This window comes from Telopea speciosissima, chromosome 3 (genome assembly GCF_018873765.1).
Source record: "Telopea speciosissima isolate NSW1024214 ecotype Mountain lineage chromosome 3, Tspe_v1, whole genome shotgun sequence".
NCBI classification, from domain to species: domain Eukaryota; kingdom Viridiplantae; phylum Streptophyta; class Magnoliopsida; order Proteales; family Proteaceae; genus Telopea; species Telopea speciosissima.
This window is the reverse complement of record NC_057918.1, coordinates 68678313-68699918: the sequence shown is the minus strand read 5'-3', so window position 1 is coordinate 68699918 and position 21606 is coordinate 68678313. Positions and strand designations below refer to the sequence as shown.

Below are 21606 nucleotides of genomic sequence, written 5' to 3'. Positions count from 1 at the left end.
GAGGGCACAGGCTGCACAGCCTACACCCAGACACATGGGGTGGGCGAAATGACCACCCTGCCTCCCTGAATGGCAGGCCCATGTGTCTGGGCGCAGGCTGCGCTGCAGCATAGAGAACATCAGCCTTACAAAAATACATAAGGGAAGAAAGAACTAACCGTTGAAATATAGCCATTAGAAATTAATGACTAGTGACATTATGGCTTCATCATTCATACCTTCCAGATCTTGCATGAGAAAGAAAAGATACGTATTTATAATATAAGCATTCATTCATGTATGTCTAGACATACAAGTACTTGCAAAATGGTGTGTATAAGCACATCATCAGGTTTGTATATGTAACTACTTGCAAAGGCCTGGTTTCAGACAGCTAACTTTAGGGTAATACCAACCCAATTTTCTCCCCATATATATGAGGGATAAGTTTAGAAATAATGGTTACATCTTTCGTTGTAACTTAGATTTGGGTTGTTGACCCAAGTTTGTAGTATTGTGTGAGCCCAAACGTATCAAGAAAAAGGCTTCTGAGTACTTTAAATTGAAAATCCATCATTCTTCATGACACCATATTCATTTTCCAACTTTTGATAATTTGAAGGGAGTAGCACAATTTGTTGTTAAGAGTTTGTATTGGAATGCTAAGGTGGGGATGGGAGGATTCTGTTTTGAAATTCTTGTCTATTTCAACATTGTGATGGGTTGGTGCAGGTTAGAAGTTAAGGACCATGCGAAACCTGCCCTGAAACCAAGGTGAGTCCTATTCTTTTCCATCTTTGAAAAAGTCCCATATGCCAAATAAATCTCTTTGCTGTTGCAAACAATTAATAAGGATGAAGGTTCATACATCCTTTAACAAAGAAAATTCAAAGTCAAATTATCAAAATTCACTTTGATTCACAAACAGTGAAGACAGAAACAAATCAGGTTTATGTTTGTGGTGCAGTTTCTAATTCACATCCTAAACAATTTTAAATTTCAAGTGAAACTGAGAATAAGATCACATAACTATGATAAAGAATTAACAGATACAGATCAATTGTGCCAAAATTTTGGGAGTATAGGATCAACTTTAACCGATCATTCAATTATACATTGATGAGAATGGAATACCTCCTTCGAGAGCAGTTCAACAAGGCGTTTCTCAAGCCTTCTAGATCCTTTACCAGGCCACAAAGCATTGCCATCTCCCCACACTGAGCATGGGTCATCATCTGCCTCACCTAAGCACCACCCCCCAGGGACAATCCTACCAGTACCACGATTCAAGACCTCTTTGTCTATGCGGTCAAGAACTGGATCGTCCAAGGGGAATGGTGTACCAAAGGCTGCTCCACTTTTAATCATGTCATCAAAGTCACTCGAACCAAGTGTGCGTGGCTTCTGTTTAGGGGGATCATCCCATGACAAATATTGCAAGTTGTGGTTAACAACAGTCTTGTTGAACTCCCGTGAATTACAGAGAGCAGTTTGGAAGTAGTTGGTTTGTGATGAGGGCATGTTTGAAAAGTACATGAGAAGAATTCTTGGTAAATTGTCTGAACCAAAGACGCAAAACTCAACAAACTTGCGACTTAGAACAGCAGAAGACAAACCTGCACAAAAAGTTCTTGTATTGTCATTTTACATTTTTTTCTGATAAAACATATTAGTCATCTTATTATCCATTCCTTCTAAACTGTACCCAAATCTTCAAAATGTGGGGTTACTTCACACTTGTCGTAAGATATGAAACTTCATATTTCCTCATCCGTCCACACTCCACAGCAAACTCGATGTTCATGAAAGCAGAAACATTCACAAATCCATGCCTCAAAAACATTTTGTGCGTTCATTGAGTATCCTACTCTAATTCTTTCAGGAGTTAATTATGAAGTGTATTTAAGGGTTATGATAAATGCAATCAACCAAGTAATGTCACAGCTAATTAGTACATTACTAAAGTCAGATCTAAATAAAAACACTTGTGTAGGTCTTATACAGTGTTATTACTGGCTTTGGACACAAAAAAGACAATATGAAATTTGAATTTCACTGAAACAAATAATTTCACCTGTATAACTCACAATTTCAAGATAGATAACAATGGGCAATAGCAAGAACAATTACCCCTTCAAAGGAAGGCCAGTGGCCCAGTAGGCCACTGGGCTAAGCACATTGTTTAAGAGGATTAAGCTATGGATAGAAAGGTCACAGAATTGAATGCAAAGAATCTTCAAAGAATACAGCTCAAGGCATAAACTTTCCAAAATGCAAGGAATTAATCATGGTAATGGATACTTTATTAGGTGATGCGGATACAAACTTGATAACTCTAACATGACTAAAACGAGTAAGCAAATAAGAAAACGCATTAAACTATAAGATGAAAAGATTTGTTCCATACACATGCTTGGAGGAAAGATCCACTGAACTGATTGAATGAGAAAATATGAATGCGGAATAAACAGAGAGAAACATAAAAAACAGGTTTGAAAGTAAAATGTATCATGGAAGATAGTGTGGTGGTCTTGAAACAGAGACATTCTATGCAATCTTTTGGACTGACAATGAAAATATTTTCACTTTTGTAAATAGAAGAAAAAGAGTAATAGCATATGCAAAGCGGTTCCACAGCACATGAATCACTGACAATATTACCAGTACTTGACTGTTAAACATTATTATCATGAGCTGTCAAATGATAAATATTTAATTTATCAGAAAAATATAAAAGATCCAAAAGTCAGATGTCCACAGAAGTAGGAAGCGACTAACAGCATACTGTACATTACCTAATCATGTAACAGGAAAGATATGAGCATTGGCTGTAAAGAAATGTTAATGTTATACTATAAGGGGGATTTTGTAATGTTTCTTATGTTTCAAGGGCATATGAGTAATTAATCATATGCCAAGGGGTTTCTTGTAATTAACCATCATTATATTATGTTAACATAACTTTCAGCTGTCAATTAGGGTAACACAACACCCTAATCAATCAGCTTCTGTCTTCTCCCATATTTTTTCCTTTTCTCCTCTTCTTCTCTTGATCTGCACAGGTACTGGTCAGTGTTTTTCTGATCCTGTCACATGGTATCAGAGCATCATTAACCAGTTATCTGTTGTTTGTTCTCCTTCTGGTTTGAGATTCCTCAAAGCAAGAAGTGTGCTTCTACTTCTACTATTCGAGATGCATTCCCCTGTTCGATGAAGTACAAAACAAGAGATTTCTGGCATGGATGAAGTCTTCTTTGTTGTGATCATGTGTGAATGGTTATGTGTCTTCTTCCCTTTATTGGAATCACTCCACTTTGTAGACTTGCTCTACTGTCTCTAGTGGTTGATTGATCTCAATTTCAGGATCATTGAACTGGTTTGCTGCAGTTCTTTAAGAATCCTTGTTCAAGGATTTTTCAATAAGTCCACTTCCACAGGTAAGAACTCCATGAAATTTTGCAGGTCTATTCTACTCTTAAGGTAAGATACTTGACCAAAATTTCATCGCAATCAGACAACTTTTGCCCATGCGATTTCACATCCTTACTTCTCTGTGATTTGGGTTTTTTTTCCTGCTTCCTACGGTTTGTTTGTTTGTTTTTGAACTCTGCAACTTCTGGTTATGGCTTGTGTTTGACTTTTAATGGATTTTCAATATTGCTGCTTCCTCTAGCTGGTTTTAGTAACTTGTTATGGTCAAAGATATGGTTATGCTTATTCTTTGCCTTTTGGTGCAGTTCCTATCTGAATCTAATATGCAATTGGGATCTGTCTACTATTTTTTTTGGGGTCTATCTTGTGGTTTGACCTGATTGTGATCTATTCTTGGTGCTGAACTTACCTCTGGTTTACTATAATGGATGATTCCAAACCCTCTGTGGACTTTGTTCATGTCCAAATTACTGCTATCAAGCTAAAAGGTGCATCTAATTAATTCTTATGGGCACAAGCTGTGAAAGTTTATATTAATGCCAAAGGAAAATTGAAGTATTTAACTTCAGCACCTCCATCTTCTGATTCTAAATAATATGATGATTAGATCACAGTTGTGAAGGCGCCAAGGTGCTGGAGGGGCGCCTAGACGCCTAGATGACAAAATGCATGTTTTCCCCTATCCCATATATCTACTATAGATCCATCATAAATATCATAAGTAAATTAGCAGCTAATTAAAGAAACCAAAAATTCCATATAAATTAACATCCATTGTAAAACTGACCATTGTTCACTACACACTAGCAGTAAAAACCAGCAGTTAAATATAAATTGAACAAAGAAGATATTTCAGTAATTCAATTCAGTGATATTTGATGTCACATAGAATCAGAACTGATTGTAGTAGAGAATTTGTGATAAACTATAATGGTATAACAAGATATAACAGCATAGCAAGGTTTAAAATTTAATGATTCCATGTATCACAAGCATTACAATCCTATACACTCCCAAATAAAAAAGTTAGAAAAAAATCTATATTATATAATAAAAAAAAAAACAAAATAGCATAAGGTGTGCCTGCCCAGCCACCCAAGCGGACCAAGGCGGTAGCCTTAACTACATCCAGAAAGGCGAGGCATCGCCTTGATACCCTGAAGGCGCTTGGACGCTTAAGCAATGGCTTGACAACTATGGATTGGGTACATGAGAATGATGCGTTATTAATCTGGTTATGGAATTGTATGGATTCATCTGTTGTTGCGACTTTGATGTTCCATACGACAGCCACAGAAGTTTCGGATGATTTGAATAAGAATTTTTCTCAAGATAAAAAGATCTCCTGAGTATATGATCTCTATGAGAAAATCTTTAATTTTAAACATGGTCACAAGTCTGTGGGAGAAACTATAGTGCACTTAAAAGCATATGGGAAGAATTAATGTCTACCAGCCTTTTACTATTGATTTGGATTTGTTGAAGACTCAACATGCAGAATTTCAAATGGCTAAATTTTTATTTAGTTTGTACTCTGACTTGCAGTCATCAAAAGTAAACTACTAACAGGTAAAAATGTTCCCTCTATGAATGAAGCATTTTGCCGTATCCAGCGGACCGGCTCTCCCTCCCTCACTAGATCTAGATCTGAATAATCTTCTTCTTCCTAGGACAGTTCAGCCTGGGTATCTGGTAGTGGTGATCGTGGTTTTGTATTGTCTGGAAGAGGTCATGAGTCAAAGGGAGGTCAAGGATGTGGTTCTGGCAGTCGTGGAGGACAACAAACTGACTAAGCTTTACGTCAGTGTACGCACTGTGGTAAAATTAATCATAATGTTGATACATGCTGGTAAAGTATAGTAAATCTCAAAGGATGTAGAAATATGCCAATACATTTTTGGTTGAACGGAAAAATCGACATTCATTGGAGATTGCTTGCTCATTACTCATTCATATGAATGTTCCTACGCCTTTTGGGGGGGATGCCATTTTAACTTCTTGTTATCTTATTATTCACATGCCCTCGATTGTTCTTCAAAATGAATCTCCTATTTTTTGTTATTTTCCCTACTTATCCATTGTTTCCTTTACCACTCTGGATTTTTTTATTGCCTTTGTTTTGTCCATAATTTAAGTCAAAGAATTGATAAATTAGATCCATGGGCAATCAATTGTGTCTTTCTTGGGTATTCTCATACTCAAAAAGGGTATCACTGCTATGATTCTATTTCTCAACAACACTTTTTCAGTGCTAATGTCACGTTTCTTGAAAGTGCTTTGTATTTTTCTGCTGAGGGTCGTATCTTGAAAATTGAATCTTTCAGTTCTCCTCTCATTCCTGTATTGATTTCTCTTGTAGATCCTCCATCTACATCTCTGTCAGCACCACTCCAAGTGTATTTGCGCAGCCCAAGCCATCACCACCGGTTGCAGTTATTCCATCTACTCCCCTCTACACAGTCCAACTCTTTGTCTGGGAATCTTTCTCCTTCACATCCGACCATTGACTTACTTGTTGCCCTAAGGAAAGGAACTTCGCTTGTGCTCTCAAAAAGTCCTTGTTACTTCCCTTATTGTTCAGTTTGTTTCTCTTTCACATCTTTTTCCATTCGTATCTTTGTCTTGTCCTTACTTGCACACTCTGTTTAATGTCGAACCAATTCAGGGTAGAACTAGTCCCAAATAACCTAGGAATAATCAGCAATAAAAAAAACTTAGATTAGGGGTTAAACCAGAAATTAGGGGGTTAAGAGTTTTGTCAAACCAGCCAATAGAAGGGGGTGAAAAGGGGATCAAGAGAAGTGGAATGGTGGTCAAAACCCAGCAGGGTTTGATGGAAGGATATGGAGATATTGGGGGTTCAGATATGGCAGCAACCTTCAACTCGCAGGAGCAGCACAAAGGCCCTCAATCGAGTGGACACAGCAACAGCAGCTCTGGAACCTGATTGTTGCTTGGCTCAGGCTTCAAGAGGTCTTCACAGCACTTGCTTAAGCTTCAGATGGCAGCACCAATAAGAGGAAATCGAGCAGGGATAGGGGAAGCGGAAGAAGATAAGAGAAAAGGGGGATAGTGTGATTCGGCTCTCCTAGCCAGGCTCCTAACAGCCCTTCAAGTCATGAACACTTCATAAAGAAACCATATTTTTGCAGCTAGCAAATATTCTTCATTCATAAAATCGTGGGAGGTTGAGAACAGCCTTTACAATATAAAGAGGGCATGACTTCCTCCTCAAGAAAATAGAAACTTACAAATTAAGAAATTACTTGCAAAATAAGATAGTAACTAATCTAGGATTTCTTGCAAAATAAGATAGTAACTAATCTAATAAAATCCAAGTGATAGCTGGGATCTTCAGATGGTCCCCACAAAGAAAGAAATCAGCCAGCACTTACATCAAAATTGTGTCAAAAGAGTTGACACTTTTACCCCCACGATCTGTGTTTGAGAGACCCAACAACTCCTAGCCTAGTTGGGCTGGCCCAACTTAAAGTTGGTTGGCTCTATGGCCCAAGGGATTGGTCAAGGGGGATCCGCAGCACTATTCACGTGAACAGTAACTTGTGGTACTGTTCAGGTGAACAGTACCTTCTCCAGAATTTTATTTTTTCTATTTTCTTCTTCGGGCTTCGATCTACATCACTGTTCCTAAAACTTATCAAGAGGCAATGTCTCATCCTGGGTGGAAATTGGCTATAGATGTGGAAATGGATGCATTGCATTGTTGCCAGACACAGACTTTGGTTGATGTACCTCTAGGTAAGGAGCTTGTAGAGTATCCTTGGGGTATTTACCATTATGTATAACCCTGATGGCTCTGTTAAGCGGCTTAAAGCTCACTTGGTTGCTAAGGGATGTACTCAGACATATGAGATTGATTACTTTGAGACATTTTCTCCTGTGGTTGGTCTGAACTTTGTTTGCATTCCTATTTCTCTTGTCGTTAATCTTGATTGGCCCTTATTTTAGCTTGACATAAAGAATGTTTTTTTGTGGTGATTTACTTGAAGAGGTCTATATGGAGCAACCTCTTGGCTATGTTGCTCGGGAGAGAATGCACAAAAAGTATGTAAGCTTCGCAAAGAAATTTATGGTTTGAAGCAGTCATCAAGAGCTTAATTGGATAAATTTAGAAAAGTTATCACTGGTTATGGGTTCACATAGTGCTACTCTAATCACTCTATGTTTTCTTGTCTCCAGGGTTCCAAGGTCGTAGTGTTGGTTATTTATATTGATATATCATCACTAATAATGATTTTTCTGGTATTGAAGGTGTCAAGGCCTACTTACAACAACATTGTCAAATGAAGGACTTAGGTGTTCTCAGATATTTTATGAGAATTGAGGTTGTTCGTAGGAAGAAGGGTATTAGTCTATCTCAGAGGAAATATGTGTTTGATCTTTTGTTTGAGATGACTAAGTTAGGTTCTAAACCTATTGATATCCTTATGGATCCTCATTAGAAACTTGGAGTTTGTGACGAAAAGGAGTTTGCATGCAAGCATCAATACAGACGATTGATTGGTAAATTCATTTATGTCACTGTGACTAGGCTTGACATATCATTCCAATTGGTGTAAAAAGCCAATTCATGGAGAAAGCAGGATCACTAGGAGGCAGCATGTTGTATTTTGAGATATCTTAAGAGTGCTCCAGGAAAAGACCCCGTATTTATAAACCTTTTATAACCGTATTGATCTTGTTGTAATTCTGATGCTGACTGGGCAGAAGATGAAGGTGATAAGGGTCAGCCACTGGTAATTGTATGTTTGTGGCAATTTTGTTACTTGGAGGAGTAAGAAACAACTATAATGACTAGTTCTAGTGTTGAAGCTATGTATAGAGCAATGGCTCATACTGTAGCTGAAGTAATGTGGTTAAAATCACTTCTTCAGGAGCTCAGTTTTCCAGGAAACAAGCCTATTGACATGTATTGTGATAATTAGGCAACTATCTACATTGCAATAATCTTGTCTTTCATAAACAAACCAAGCATATTGAAGTTGTCCTTGTGCGAGACATTGTCATGCAGAAGTTGATCTTCACTCCGTTTGTCAGTTCTGCTAATCAACTTGGTGACTTGTTTACCAAAGCTTTGTTTCGAAATGTGTTTCTTCAAGGTTGTTCCAAGCTGGGCATGGGAGATATTTATACTCCAGCTTAAGGGGGAGTGTTAATGTTATACTATAGGGGGCATTTTGTAATATTTCTTATATTTCAGAGGCATATGAGTAATTACTCATATGCCAAAGGGTTTTTGTTTTTGTACTTTTTTTTTTTTTTTTTTGTAATTAGCTATTATTATTATTATTTTGTTATAAATATAACCTTAACCTGTTGATTAGGGTAACACAACACCCTAATCAACCAGCTTCTGTTTTCTCCCATATTTTCTCTTCTCCTCTTCCTTCTCTTTCTTCGTCTTCTTTTCTTGATCTTCTCAGGTAATGGTTATTGTTTTTCTGATTCTGTCTTAAGACATATCTATGAATCAGATCCTACTAGTTGTTTGATCTTTGAATGCACAGAGTTGGATAAGATGTATCATGGATCTGCTAACTCGGTGCTGGAAGATGGGAACTCCAAATACTACACAACAACAACATTAAAGTTCCAAGTATGGAGGCAAGACAATAATTTGGAAAAATATAGACTTCCTAAGTTCAACAGGACATTGATGCAGAATTGGTACATTGATTGAGTTTCAAAATGGGTCCATTCCTGGCCCATATTATGGTATTATTTTATTCCAATTTCCCAGCCTATATTCTGCCCAAGGATAGCCATTGGCCAGCTTTATTTTGGGGGAGAATATAGCTATCGATCTTGCTGATTTGAATGGGGATTAATTCCAATCAGATTTATTTGGAGATAATTTGAGAAGATTCTGTGGGACCCATGCCAGCATGCATTAGAGAAAGATGCAGCAAGAAGCCATATTGCGTGAGATTTTCTGGTGCGGCTCAGCTGCTTAGCGGTAGGTTGGTTTCCTATAATTTAGGATTTTAATTGTATTGCTTATGTAGTCCCTATATGGGGAACTTAGTAGCTTTAAGATTGTTTCCTTTATAATTAGATTTGTTTATGTAATTAGTAGTTTTTATTCCTATGACTCTTTCTATTTCAGTTATCTAGATAGATTGGATTTGATTTGTAATTAGTTTCCTATTAGGATAATGTCTACCTTGTAATGGGATTCAATTGCTGTAATCGATTAAAGGTTATAAATAAGGGAAAGCTTCTGGATTTCAGTGGCCAACGAATTGAAGAAAAAAAGAGAATTTTGATTTTTTTTTTAAACCATGCAATGCTGTGAGATGCTGTGGGGAAGGGTGAGATGCCTGTACCTGTGAGTGGGTAAGAGACCCAGGAGAGTGGGATACTCGATCCAATCCTATCATTCTTCTCTATTTTTATTTTCTTCTTTGCTTCTATTTCAATTGATTTCATTGTGTGATCTGGCTACAAGTTCATCAATTGGTGCCCAATTTTTTGAAGACCAAATCAGCATTAAACTTTGTTCAAGAAGATCCTGCCTGGGGCTAGGTCCTTCGTGATCCAGTTCTACATTAGACATGAATATGGCTGGTCAATTCAGTTTTAAAATGTAGGAATATAGCACGTCTTAGATGTGTTCCAAAATAATTTGCATGCTCAAACTCTGAAAATAGAATAGGACTACAAATTTAAGGATTAAACATCAATAGCCATGTTGTTTACCCCGCAAACTAAAATGAAAGCTCCAGGTATCACCAAATGTAAACCCATCGACTGTCACAAAGCATATCTATTCTGATTTATATTTCAAGCTTTTAAAATAAACCATCTCTTCCAACTTACATACAATGTCAAGGGAGCTCCTCCATAACTTTCTGATAGACTACTTGGAGGAATTCCACTCATCTCTAGAACCCCTTGATTCTCTTTTCTATGTTTTTCCGTCACTCAGTTCATAATCATACCATTCAATCTACGTTCTACTTCTTTTTCTTTTATTTTAGTCGGAAGTTCTGGTGCCTCTCTTCTTTGGTTCCTTGTTTTTCTCTATTCTCAGCACTTCCTCCACAATTCATTCATCACTGCCTTCCATAAAATCAATTATAATTTCACCTCCCATTTCAAACTTTTCCAACTCCAAACCTAGTATAATTGCCAATGCTCTTACCCTGGATCATCTTGAAAAGAAGGATGAAACCTCTTCATCAAGGAGAGTCCATTTTTATTCTTCGTTCCACGAGGTTAGGGATGTTAAATTGTAAAATGTTAGGACAGACGCATAAAAAAATATAGTTATGGAATGTTTCTCTTACCATGTTAATATAAAGAGATGCTCTAATCCTGCCTTCCATCATATCGACTATAGTTTCCACCAACCATTTCAAATTTCTCCTATTCAGTGCCATAACAGTTGTTATTAACTGGCCACCATCATTTCATGAGGGTTGAGGTGCTTGATTGACAGAGTCTTTGGTCATCATTCTACGAGGGTAGCAGTGCTAAGTAGATAGCTCTACAGTAAGACACACACACACACACACTTTAATCATTTCCTTGTCTTCTCTTAGATATGACACCAGTTCATGAAGAAGTTTAACTGTCTCAAGGTTCGAAAACTCGGGTCTCGGTGGCATCTCGGCCAGGCCAGAAACCGAGTCGAGCCGAGATCTCGGCGAGTTAATGCATTTTTTTTTTTTTGGACTCGGACCCCCAACTCGGTGGGTTGTACACATATTTTGGGTCTGAAACTTGGTATCCAGCATATTTCAGGCCATTTAAACACAATGTCATGCCCAGATTTGCCAAAAAACAAGTCCAAATATGAGTTTCACTTTGGACCATAGGTTGGTAGGCGACGAGTCGTACTAAAACAACATAATCTAAATATAATTTAGTAAAACATAGCAAATTAGCAATCAAAACATTCTAATTAGCACACATCAATCAAAACATTCTAATAAAATGTACATTACATCAATGTTCACTTAATTTGTTACATAAAATGAGATTGAACAAGAAATTCATCCCTATATCGATCCACATAGAATTCCCATGTCATGGAATTGCTATAGTGTTGCAGATAGTGTGACACAGCTTCCATATAAGTCTTCTGATCAACATATACTAATCTCCCTATCTTAGGGTACATGGGAGGCTGTTGGTATGAGGTGTAAGATCCACTGCTACTGTCATATTGAGTTTGAGGCATGTATGACTGGTTTGGGACTAGGAATGTATACCCAACACCTGACCCAGAGCTTTGACTGTCATACTCAGCTGCTGACTGCCCATACTGACCATAGGCACTATAATCAGAACCGGTGCTCTGCTGGCCATAGTCATAGCCATGATGATGCTGAGATGATTGCCATGACTGATGCTCACTAGTAGTATCTATACTCATGCTTCCGAAACTTGTAAGCATGGTGTTCATACTGCTGTTGTCCTCCTCTTGAGCATATGACTGATGTGAGTGTTTGCGACCCTTCTTTCTGTTGTATGTTTTAGGGTGGCCACCATGGTCTTGATCTTGAGTGGCATGCGTAAACTGAGACTCACCGGTGAAACGCACAGGGTCCTCCTGCGTTCCAACTTCTTGCTCGTACTGCTCGCGCATCCCCTCATGACGATCATCATAATAACCGCCACTCCGCATGCCACTAGCAGCAGCAGCTTCACCACCACCACCACCACCACCAGCATCACCATCACCATCACCATCACCATCACTAGCATCACTAGTGTCATCACCACCACCATCATCATCATCAGCAGGACTTCCTACAACAGGCTCAAAAGGTTTCGGTGACTCTGCATGTGCACGCCCCTCTTGCGTCGACATATATTCATCAACATCAGTGCCGGTTACAGACGCAATGGTGGGGTCGGGTCTACCCCCAGATTGATCCATATCAGGTGTACCACGATCCCTCACCCACTGGAATAGGGGATCCTCATCGTCATCAGAGTCCTCTTGAAAAATGTTGGACAGTTCAATGGGTTCTTTATCATTGGCCTCAATTCCTTCACGTATGTGCCTCATCCTTAATCTCATATTGTAGTGCACATACACAAGCTGCTCCAGTCGTTCGCTACCCAACCTATTCCGCCTCTTTGAATGTATCAATGAGAATGTACTCCAGTTGCGCTCAAATCCGGAGGATGAACAAGTTTGTGAGAGCACTCTCACTGCTACCTTCCTCAGGTTGGGTGAACTTGTACCATAAAGCACCCACCAGTCGGCTGCATTACAAATATAGAATAGTAAGAATATGTACATTCTAAAGAGATAAAATTATAATTCATAAATGTAATATCATGCCACCTACCAGGGTCTGACTTTTGTCTACCCTCTACTGCAGCTAGTCGACCGAAACTTGCTGAGGCCTCTCTGAAGTATTTGATCTATTTTCAATTTGAGGCATTAGTATTTCCTATTTAGTAATTATATTCATAAACTAACTACCAAAGTGCCAAAGTCCCATACTCTCACCTCATCATTGCAAGCAGCTTGTGTCTTTGGATGGGGCTCCAACTTCTGAGTAACAGCTTGAACTGCCTCTAACAATTCTATGTCTAGCCCAAGATCATGGGAGTAGTGATACTTTGGATTCAAATAGTATGCTGGTAAAGTAAACACCACAAATATGATTTGTTAGTGACTTAATCGCTTTAATGCCTTTAGGATTTTGAATATGTAAATGTAAAAAAGTTATAACATTTAAAGTATAAAGTATGTTGAACTCACCAGCCTTATGCAATGGATGACTCAAGTGCTTCTCCCACCGCTCATCAATGATGTTAGTGTAGGACTTTGCACTTCGAGGTATAGCAGCTCTAACCATTTCCTTCATTTTTTGGATGGCAGCATAAATGTGGCCCAAAGTAGGCTTCTTCTCTGTATCAACCATCCTCGATCGCCACCACCGGCTCTAATATGCCAACCACTTTCCCGAAGTCCTTCCAAAATCCGTCATTTGCAATGGTCTGTTGTGCTACCTTTGCTTCTTCTGACTTAGAACCTTGCCAACCAAACCATTCATGACTTGTAAACATACACCTTAGACCTATCGCCTTACTCTGAAAGCTCTTCAATGCAATGTAATTGGTGGCAAATCGAGTGACACCAGGCCTCACTAAATCTCCATTGCATTTCTCCCTCATCAAGGCTAAAGCATAAGAATGGTTGTACACAAAAGTTGTCACTTGTCTTGCCCTATTTACCACACCCGCCACCAAAGTCTTTTTCCCCATGTCCTTCAGCATTAAATCAATAGAATGGGCTGCACATGGGGTCCAAAAGAGCCGGATCCTCTTACTCTTCTTATTCATCAACTTCTCTCCAGCCTTTTTATAGTTGGAACCGTTATCCGTCACAATTTGGATAACGTTCCTTGGTCCTACCTCCTCCACCACTTGCTTCAACTCCTTATACAAGTATGATGCATCCTTTATATGCTTTGATGCATCGATAGACTTCAAGAATATAGTCTTTCCATTGCAACTCACCATGAAATTTATGATGGACAGCCTAGTAGGTCCAGTCCAACCATCAGCCATAAGAGTAACCCCATATGTCTCCCACATTGGCTTCAAACCATCAATGTATTCTTTTAGCTCCTCTACCTCCTGAGGCAAATATACATTGTATAATTCAAATGGTGAAGGTCCCTTCCATCCTGCACCAGCCCTCCCTGCAGCATCAAGGAATGCATTAGAGTATGTTCCTTGTGCTACATTGGCTGGAATGCCATGGTAAAGCATAAACTTGCTGAAGGCTTTTCGTGCTTTCTCTTGTTTACCACCAAATACTTGTAGAATGGTTGGCTGGTAGGCATCTTGTTGCCTAAACGTGGTGGGATCCTGCTCAAAAATGGGTTCTGGACCTTGTACTCGTGGTCGGGTTTGGGGTCGTGGTATATTTCTTGTCCCAGTGCTTCTCCTCCTCTCATCTTCTTGCACTGGTGCAGCTGAGCCAGATCCACCAGCTCCTCTTGCTTGCTCATATGCTCTTATATTATCAAAATAAAAACTTTGTCTACTCTCAGCCAAAGTCTGCTGGTAAATTCTCCATTCAGCCTTGGATTGAAACTCACCAGGTGGAGGCCCAATGTCAGTATCATCTCCGCCACGGGCAAAGATGTTCAACATATATTAAAACCACATGAATCTAACAAGGATTACAAAAATTTTTTTTAGAAAAAATAGATTTGGGAAAGAAATAGAAAACACCTTTCAAAGGTGTTGATGCTCCAAATTGGCACTTCAATCTTCACTTTGGCACTTCAATCTAACTCCAAACAGTGCATTCCATCCAACAATCGAAAGAAAGAAGAAGAAATTTGAAGGAGAGGTGTTTTTCCCCTTGGTTTAGAGCCTAAGAACTTCTGTTCCTGCTCTCTCTTATGTTGGAAATGGGTTTTTGGGTGAAAATTGGGCTGAATACAAGTAAATAGCACCTTTGGGCCCAACCGAGATATCTCCGAGATCTCGGCGAGATATTGTTTTTTTTGTACTAAAAATATCTTGATTTTCACCTTCGAGATCGGCCGAGAAATTGCACTTTTAGGAACCGACTAGCAACTCAACTCGGTTTTGCCCAAAACCGAGAAACTCGGCGAGATCTCGCGAGTTCTCGAACCTTGTACTGTCTAGAATCCTAAATTAATTGCCCGGGCATTTCACACAATGGAACTTCCAATTAGAGCCAGTTGCCGTTCTAAGAATTTGCTCATTTCTTTCCTTTGCTTTTTCCATTAAATGGATGTGTTAGAAATACTTCCTCCCAGCTACTCCAAGGGATCTGATTACCGTAGTCATTCTTTTCCCACTTGGTATTCCCACCATCCTAACCGAGCATTGATACAAGACCTAAGTGACTAACATTATGAATTCTGGGCTATCTTCTGACATTTATTGGACCAGTGCGAATCCTGTCACAAGACTGAGAGAAGATAGCCTTTGATCCTATCCCATTCATCTCACCAATCCGCTGGGCAATTGTTTTCTGTTGTGTTGATAATTGAGGTCAGGTAGTAAATTTCTGACCTTACATGACACTGACATCTCCCAGTAGTCAACCAATGAAATAGAATTCTCTACCCACCAAAACCATACTCCCACCATCCAAAATGAGATTTTTTGTTGGTTGTTGCTGTTAATTCGCGTCTAACACATCAAAATAGAATCACTCACTCAAGTTGAAGAATGCAAGGGATCGTTAAATAATATATTTCATTTTGTCCTAAACACCTGCATTAATATTACCATTTTGCATTATATATATGCTAGCGCTTTAGCCTAAAAGACTTACTCGTATTTTATGATGTGAAACAATTATTTCAATACTACATTCAACATGCAGAGAATTGATATCTTAAACCTCCCCCTCTCCCATACACAAACTACCCAAATTTCAATCAGTGACAACTCAAACATTTACGCGTAACGTAAAGTATCACCTTGGATTAAGTAATGGCTTACCTGTGAACAATCTGTATGCATTCGGCAATTCCCGCTTTTGTGTAGCATAAAATACATAACTCTTCTCAGAAATATAAAGCCCAGGATCAACAATAATGGGTTTCATTCTAAAAGATCTGCAACAAAGCACAGTTCAAATCAGTTACACAGACCGTCAGTGTGCTTTTCTTTCAACAAAAGCAAACATAAAAAAAAGAGAACAGGAGGGGAGAAGGTGAGTTTTCATACTCTCTCCAGCCAATGTAATTGGTGTGATTCACAAAATTGAGATCCTTAGGTAGGAATGACAATATGTGAAGAAGATCTGAGAACCCATCAAGACCCAGGTTAGATATTTAACCAATAAAAGAGGGGGGGGGGGGGGATAAGAACTTTGCAGGGATCTGATACAGACCGTCTTGTGTAACAAGAGGGTAATCGGCGGCAGAGAGGTTAATGAACCAATCCCAATGCATAGAGAGTCGGAGGAGAATGGAAGCACCATGAAGAGTCGAAGCAATAGCGGAGGAGCCTTGTAGGTAAGCAAAATCGGCTTTCCCAATGACATTGACATTCTGAAAGTCACGAAAGACGGGGATGGATTGGATAGTGAGAGCGAGTTGGTCTCTCTGGGATTGGGAAGCAGTGAGGTCTAGGTGAAGGAGGTATTGGTTGTTGGGGTGGTACAAAGAGAAGAGGAGACGAAGAAGACGATTCGAATCGCCGTCGCAGCCGGTGATAAAATAGGCAATGGAAGGTAGGGAAGGTGATACAGAGTTGGGATCGGCTTGATTTCGGACGCCGAGGATAAGGCGATGTTTCTTATGGTAATGCAACGAAGAAGAAGAAGAAGACCCAGAAGATGATGATGAGACAAAGAAGATGAAAATCAGAAAAACAATAGAGGTGACCAAGAGAGAGTAAAGCTTCTTTTTCTCTTTGCTGGTTGTTGCAGTTGCTTGCAAAGAGGTGGGTAATGGTGTGTGCAGCATCTTCCCTCTCTTACTTGATTTTTCTCTCTTGGGTTCCCTTTATATATTTGATTCTCTTCGCACTGCGCTTCGCTCCATCTTTGGTATCCTCTTCCTCTCTCTCTCTCGGTTACTCTTTCTATATCTGTGTTGGTAGTCAAAACTTACACGTCAAAGGGGTTGAGAACAGAAGGTGAGGAGTTGTTGGAAGGTGTCGATATTCTGTTTGAAATTTTGAGTATGAGAAGTTTTTTTCTCTGCAATAATGGTAGTAAGTGAGATAGCGAGACAGAGAAAGGAGATATGGGTAAATCTCCAAAACAATTTGGGCATTAATGTCCGTCGAGACAAACTCGAAACGTGTCTTTCAACTGACGTGCCATTGAAGCAAACTAAGAATTTGGTCTGTCTCCACGTCTAGAAATGCCGGCCGGATTCCAATGGCTCCACCTCCATGAGCCCCAATTCCAAAGAAGGAAAGAAAAGTAGCGGTTTCCCTACAATCTCAATCTCAATCTCAATCTCTACAACTGAAATGGAAAGAAGGGCAGGAGTAGGAAATATTTGGGGGTAAGAAAGGCATGGAGATTCTCAGCGGAAGTGAGAGAGAACGATCACCGCTCATCCAATGTTATGTGCCCATTGGGACTCACAAGTTGGGATGTAAATGAATAATCAAAATCTATTTTTGTATTCGTGTCCATATCCATTTAGTACTATTCGAATCCATCCGAAAGTTAAATGGATACAGATACAGATAGGCTATAGGCCTATAGTTATCCAAAAAGCTATATTTACATGTAAACGGATAAAATATCCGATTCGTATATGTGTGCGTTTCCGTTTAGTACTATCCGAATCCATCGAAAGCTAATCGGATGCGGATGCGGTTATAACACTATCCGAGCCGAATCCAATCCGTTTACATCCCTTTGTAAGATTGGATTCGGATTCGGATACCTTCAAAATCATTATTTACTTAATTTTTTATTATTAACTATTTGGATTTTTTTTGGGACAGATTTTAATCGAAGTATTTAGATTATTTTCTGGATATCTTTAGACAAATATGGATGTCCCTAAACGGATACAAATGCAGATTCGGATTTTGATTTCGGGTATCCATTTACATTTCTCGCTCACTCTAAGGCTTGATTTAACGTGTTTTGAGTTTTTTAGAGTGAGAACCATGGTTACGAAAGCATGGTGGTCTGTTATGTGTTTAATAGAGACATTTATCTCGGTCCAAATCCTTAGTGCCTGTAATAAGAGGTAAGGGTGTCAATTTGGGACTGGGATTGGAACCTGGAACTGTCCCAATACCGTTTCGCTAAAACCCGCTACCGGACCGTCCCATTAGTAAATGGGATGGTACTGGTATCTGATTTTGGTACCGAATGATAAATGAGACGGGATGGTTCTGGGACGGGATTCCCAACGGTACCAGTACCGAAATACCAATTAGGTACCGGATGGTATCGAAACTACTAGTACCGTTTAAAAAGAAAGAGTATATAAGATATTTTTTAAAGAAAAAAAAAAAAGGGTATAAGAATTACGACTCATTAGGGTTTCATTAATTGCCTTTTGAATACGAAGAGGAACAACAGGTCAATAGCCGTAGCTTGAAGTCTCTCCTCACAGAATCTGCTACAGTGCTACTCTCTCCTCCCTCCTCCGTCGACCAACTACATCTATCAGGTTCTTCCTTTTTGCACTTCGTACTTCGTACCATACTACTATGTGACATGTGTGATGAATAGAGTTTTGTTTAGGAAAATCAAAGAGGAAACGCAACGGGATTCTTCCATTTTATAGGACTTCTCTAGATTTAAAAAAATGAGAAGCTTATTACATGTGATCTTAGGGAGTTTGAAGAAGTAAAATTATGATTTCATAATTTAAATTGCTTTACAAAAAGCAATAGACAACTTAGATTTCATGATAATGAAAAAATTCCACAACAGTAGTAAACCCGCCTTGTTAGAAAAAATTAAACTTCTTCTCCTTTTTTCTACAGTGCCTAGAACCGTTTAAGAACCGGTATCGCCCCGTCCCACTAGTAATCGGGATTGGGATCTAAATTTGGTCTCGTTAACTAAATGGGACGGTACTGGGTTGGCACTTTTGGTACCGGTACCATTACCGTCCTGTCCCAAATACCGGGAACCGTCCCAATTGACACCCTTAATAAGAGGGGGGGTGGACCCCACCTGGGGCAGGGGTGGAATGGTCATTGCGCCCTCCCCCTCTTGTTAGGGACATTAGGGAAACAGGGAATTGCTGGGGATTAAAGAGCTTGATTTAACCCATTAGATGAGCTCTAGAGCTTTTGACGTATCAGGGATACAATGACCACCCTACCCCTGCCCGAACACTCTACCCCGAGTGGGGTCCACCCCTGACCCCGCCCTGGGAACCGCGCCGGGCAGGGAACTGGAGGAGATAATTTTCCGCGTATCGGTAGTATCTAACATCCAATGTATTACCAACTTCGTCTCTATGGATCTGATGGCCAACACTTGCTCGCAGCAGGTACGTCGCCTGCAATGCTGCACTGCCTGCAAGGGATCCCTGATTCCATGAACACCGTCACTGCTTTGGTAACCCAGTTGGGAAAGCTATGGGTTCTCGATCCGGTTGCCGTTTCAGCCTCCGATTTCCGGCTCAAAGCCTGTCTCGAACTTGCTGAGCTTAAACCCAATGTTATCAGAGGGAACCCCTCGGAAATTCTCGCTCTTTCCAACGCTTCCAAGGGACCCGATAACGTATCATATGGTGAGCAATCATATTTGGGGGTTCTTTGGTTACTGAATTTGAGTTTTTCCCTGAAAAGAGCAACCTTGTTTGAGTATATGACGCTGGAACCAAAAGTCCAAAATGTTCCATTCACAACCTTAGCAATTTTAGACTTCTTCCATTCTTTACGTGAAAATCTGTTCTTATTAGGTTTTTATGTTCTTAATTTGACAATTGAAGGATACTTTCTCAAGTAACATAAATTGGAAATTTTTGAAAGGATATTTAACCATGATGTTCTAGCTGTCCCCTAAATTTATGTTTTTTTTTTTTTTTTTTTTCATTGGCTTCGTTTCTATATGACTTGGTACAAACAAACTTCAAATTCAATGATGCACCCATTAACGCCCCTCAAAAATATGATTATCACCCAGAAATCAAATTAAATGAAAAACAGATAGCGTGTAATGGCATACCCATGCCTTATTTTATCTGTACTCCTTTAAATGCACATTGGGTAGGCTTTAGTTCCATTTTTTACTTCAATTCTACTTTTTAATTCCGTATAATGTGGATATATAAAATGTTTCTTCTTTTTCTTTTGGGTGGCTAAATTTGTTCCATTTGCTGAAATACTTGTCCAATGCACAGTTGTCGATATCAGACCCAATCCTCCTTGTTTTGTGGTGATTTTCTTCTCCAAACCATTGTTGTGGAGTTTTAAAACTTAACCAAATTTAATATATTACTCTATACCCTTGGCAATTTTTAGCTAGGATAATCCGTTGAAAGAGGTAATAATTGTCTTGAACTCATGAACTATTTTTATTCCCAAGGGGGTGGACAGCTCCCACCTATCACTGGATGCAGTGGAATCAGCGAAATCCTTGGGTCAAATGAGTGGTGTCATAGTTGCAGTATCTGGAGCTGTTGACATTTTCACAGATAGACAGCAGATGGTGGGTGGGAGTAAAATCCTCTACAGTGCGGGCATCTTGCGGTGCACTGCAGTGTGGGCCTGAGAACTTGACACGTGGAAGAAACTTCATCCATTGGTGCGAGCTCGATGCAAGGCATTTTTTTTTCTTATCGAGCTCGGCACCATTGGATGTTGCATCTTCCACTTCTGAGCTCTCAGGCCCGCACTGCAGTGCACCACAAGATTAGGACACTGTAGAGGATTTTTTTCCTGGTGGGTGAGCAAAATGGGGTGGCCATGTTGCAACGGATTACAGCCACAGGTTGTGTTGTTACAGTCCTCATTGCAGCCTTTGTTGCAGTTGACCCCATACATGCTTTTGAGGCAACGGTTTCTGCACTCTCCATCTTTGGTCTTGCCGGTGAGATTGGGATGGACATGACCAGAGGTCCAGCTTCATTGCAGATCCACTTAATTGATTCATTACATGGGCTTGATCAAGCTACTGTATTGTCCGGGATCAACATCACAAACATGTCGTAGAGGAGATGGTGTAAGGTATTTTAGTTCCCTTGGCCCCCCTTTCAGTAGTATGTATAGATCCTCTGTTTGAGACAATAAGGTGAATAGTTTGATCCAGAAGGCACGTTGATACCAATATGTCCTTCTCAGTGATTTCTTCCATTCAATGTTAAAATGACTACCTAATTGTTGAGTTAAATGAAAATTATAGAGGGATACTTCTCAATATATTCTCAGCAACTACTTCTCAAACTGTTGCATCTTGCAACTATTATGCTATGTTGTTTTCGGTTTGTTTTCCTGATGATGTTGTCAGTGTACCAAGTGAGACAGGTAGATGGCTCTGTTACAGGGAAATGTTAAAAAAATGTCATATACATATTTTGATGGGGTTGAATTATGAATTTTTGAAGAATCTGTTTATGTATCCAAACTTCCCACAATTTGGTCTTAACTCCTGGTTTCAAGTGAGATGCATGTTTCCAAAAAAGGGATGGTTTCAGTAGAAGGCTTATAATTTGTTAAAAGATAACTTAAGTTGGTTTACAGAACAAAAACTAGTTGACCTCCTCTTGCCATTCCACT

At 39.4% G+C, this 21606-nt stretch overlaps 2 protein-coding genes and 1 pseudogene across 3 annotated transcripts in view; 1 reads left to right on the top strand and 2 right to left on the bottom strand.

Moving 5' to 3' along the window:
• Positions 1-976: 976 nt before the first annotated feature.
• LOC122655764 (beta-glucuronosyltransferase GlcAT14A) lies at positions 977-16912 on the bottom strand. The gene is made up of 4 exons (XM_043850083.1): positions 16286-16912; positions 16120-16195; positions 15892-16007; positions 977-1595 (listed from the first exon to the last, which is right to left on the bottom strand). The coding sequence occupies exons 1-4, from the start codon at positions 16860-16862 to the stop codon at positions 1081-1083; spliced, it is 1284 nt and encodes a 427-aa protein (XP_043706018.1). The 5' UTR covers positions 16863-16912; the 3' UTR covers positions 977-1080.
• A 476-nt stretch (positions 16913-17388) lies between these two features.
• Positions 17389-20602, top strand: LOC122655461 (annotated as a pseudogene).
• An 89-nt stretch (positions 20603-20691) lies between these two features.
• The window catches only part of LOC122655769 (DNA oxidative demethylase ALKBH2), a 48573-nt gene continuing 47658 nt past the window's right edge, over positions 20692-21606 (bottom strand). For both annotated transcript variants that reach the window (XM_043850091.1, XM_043850092.1), the window contains one exon: positions 20692-20703. The gene's annotated coding sequence lies outside the window, so the exon portion shown is untranslated. The remainder of the gene's footprint in view (positions 20704-21606) is intronic.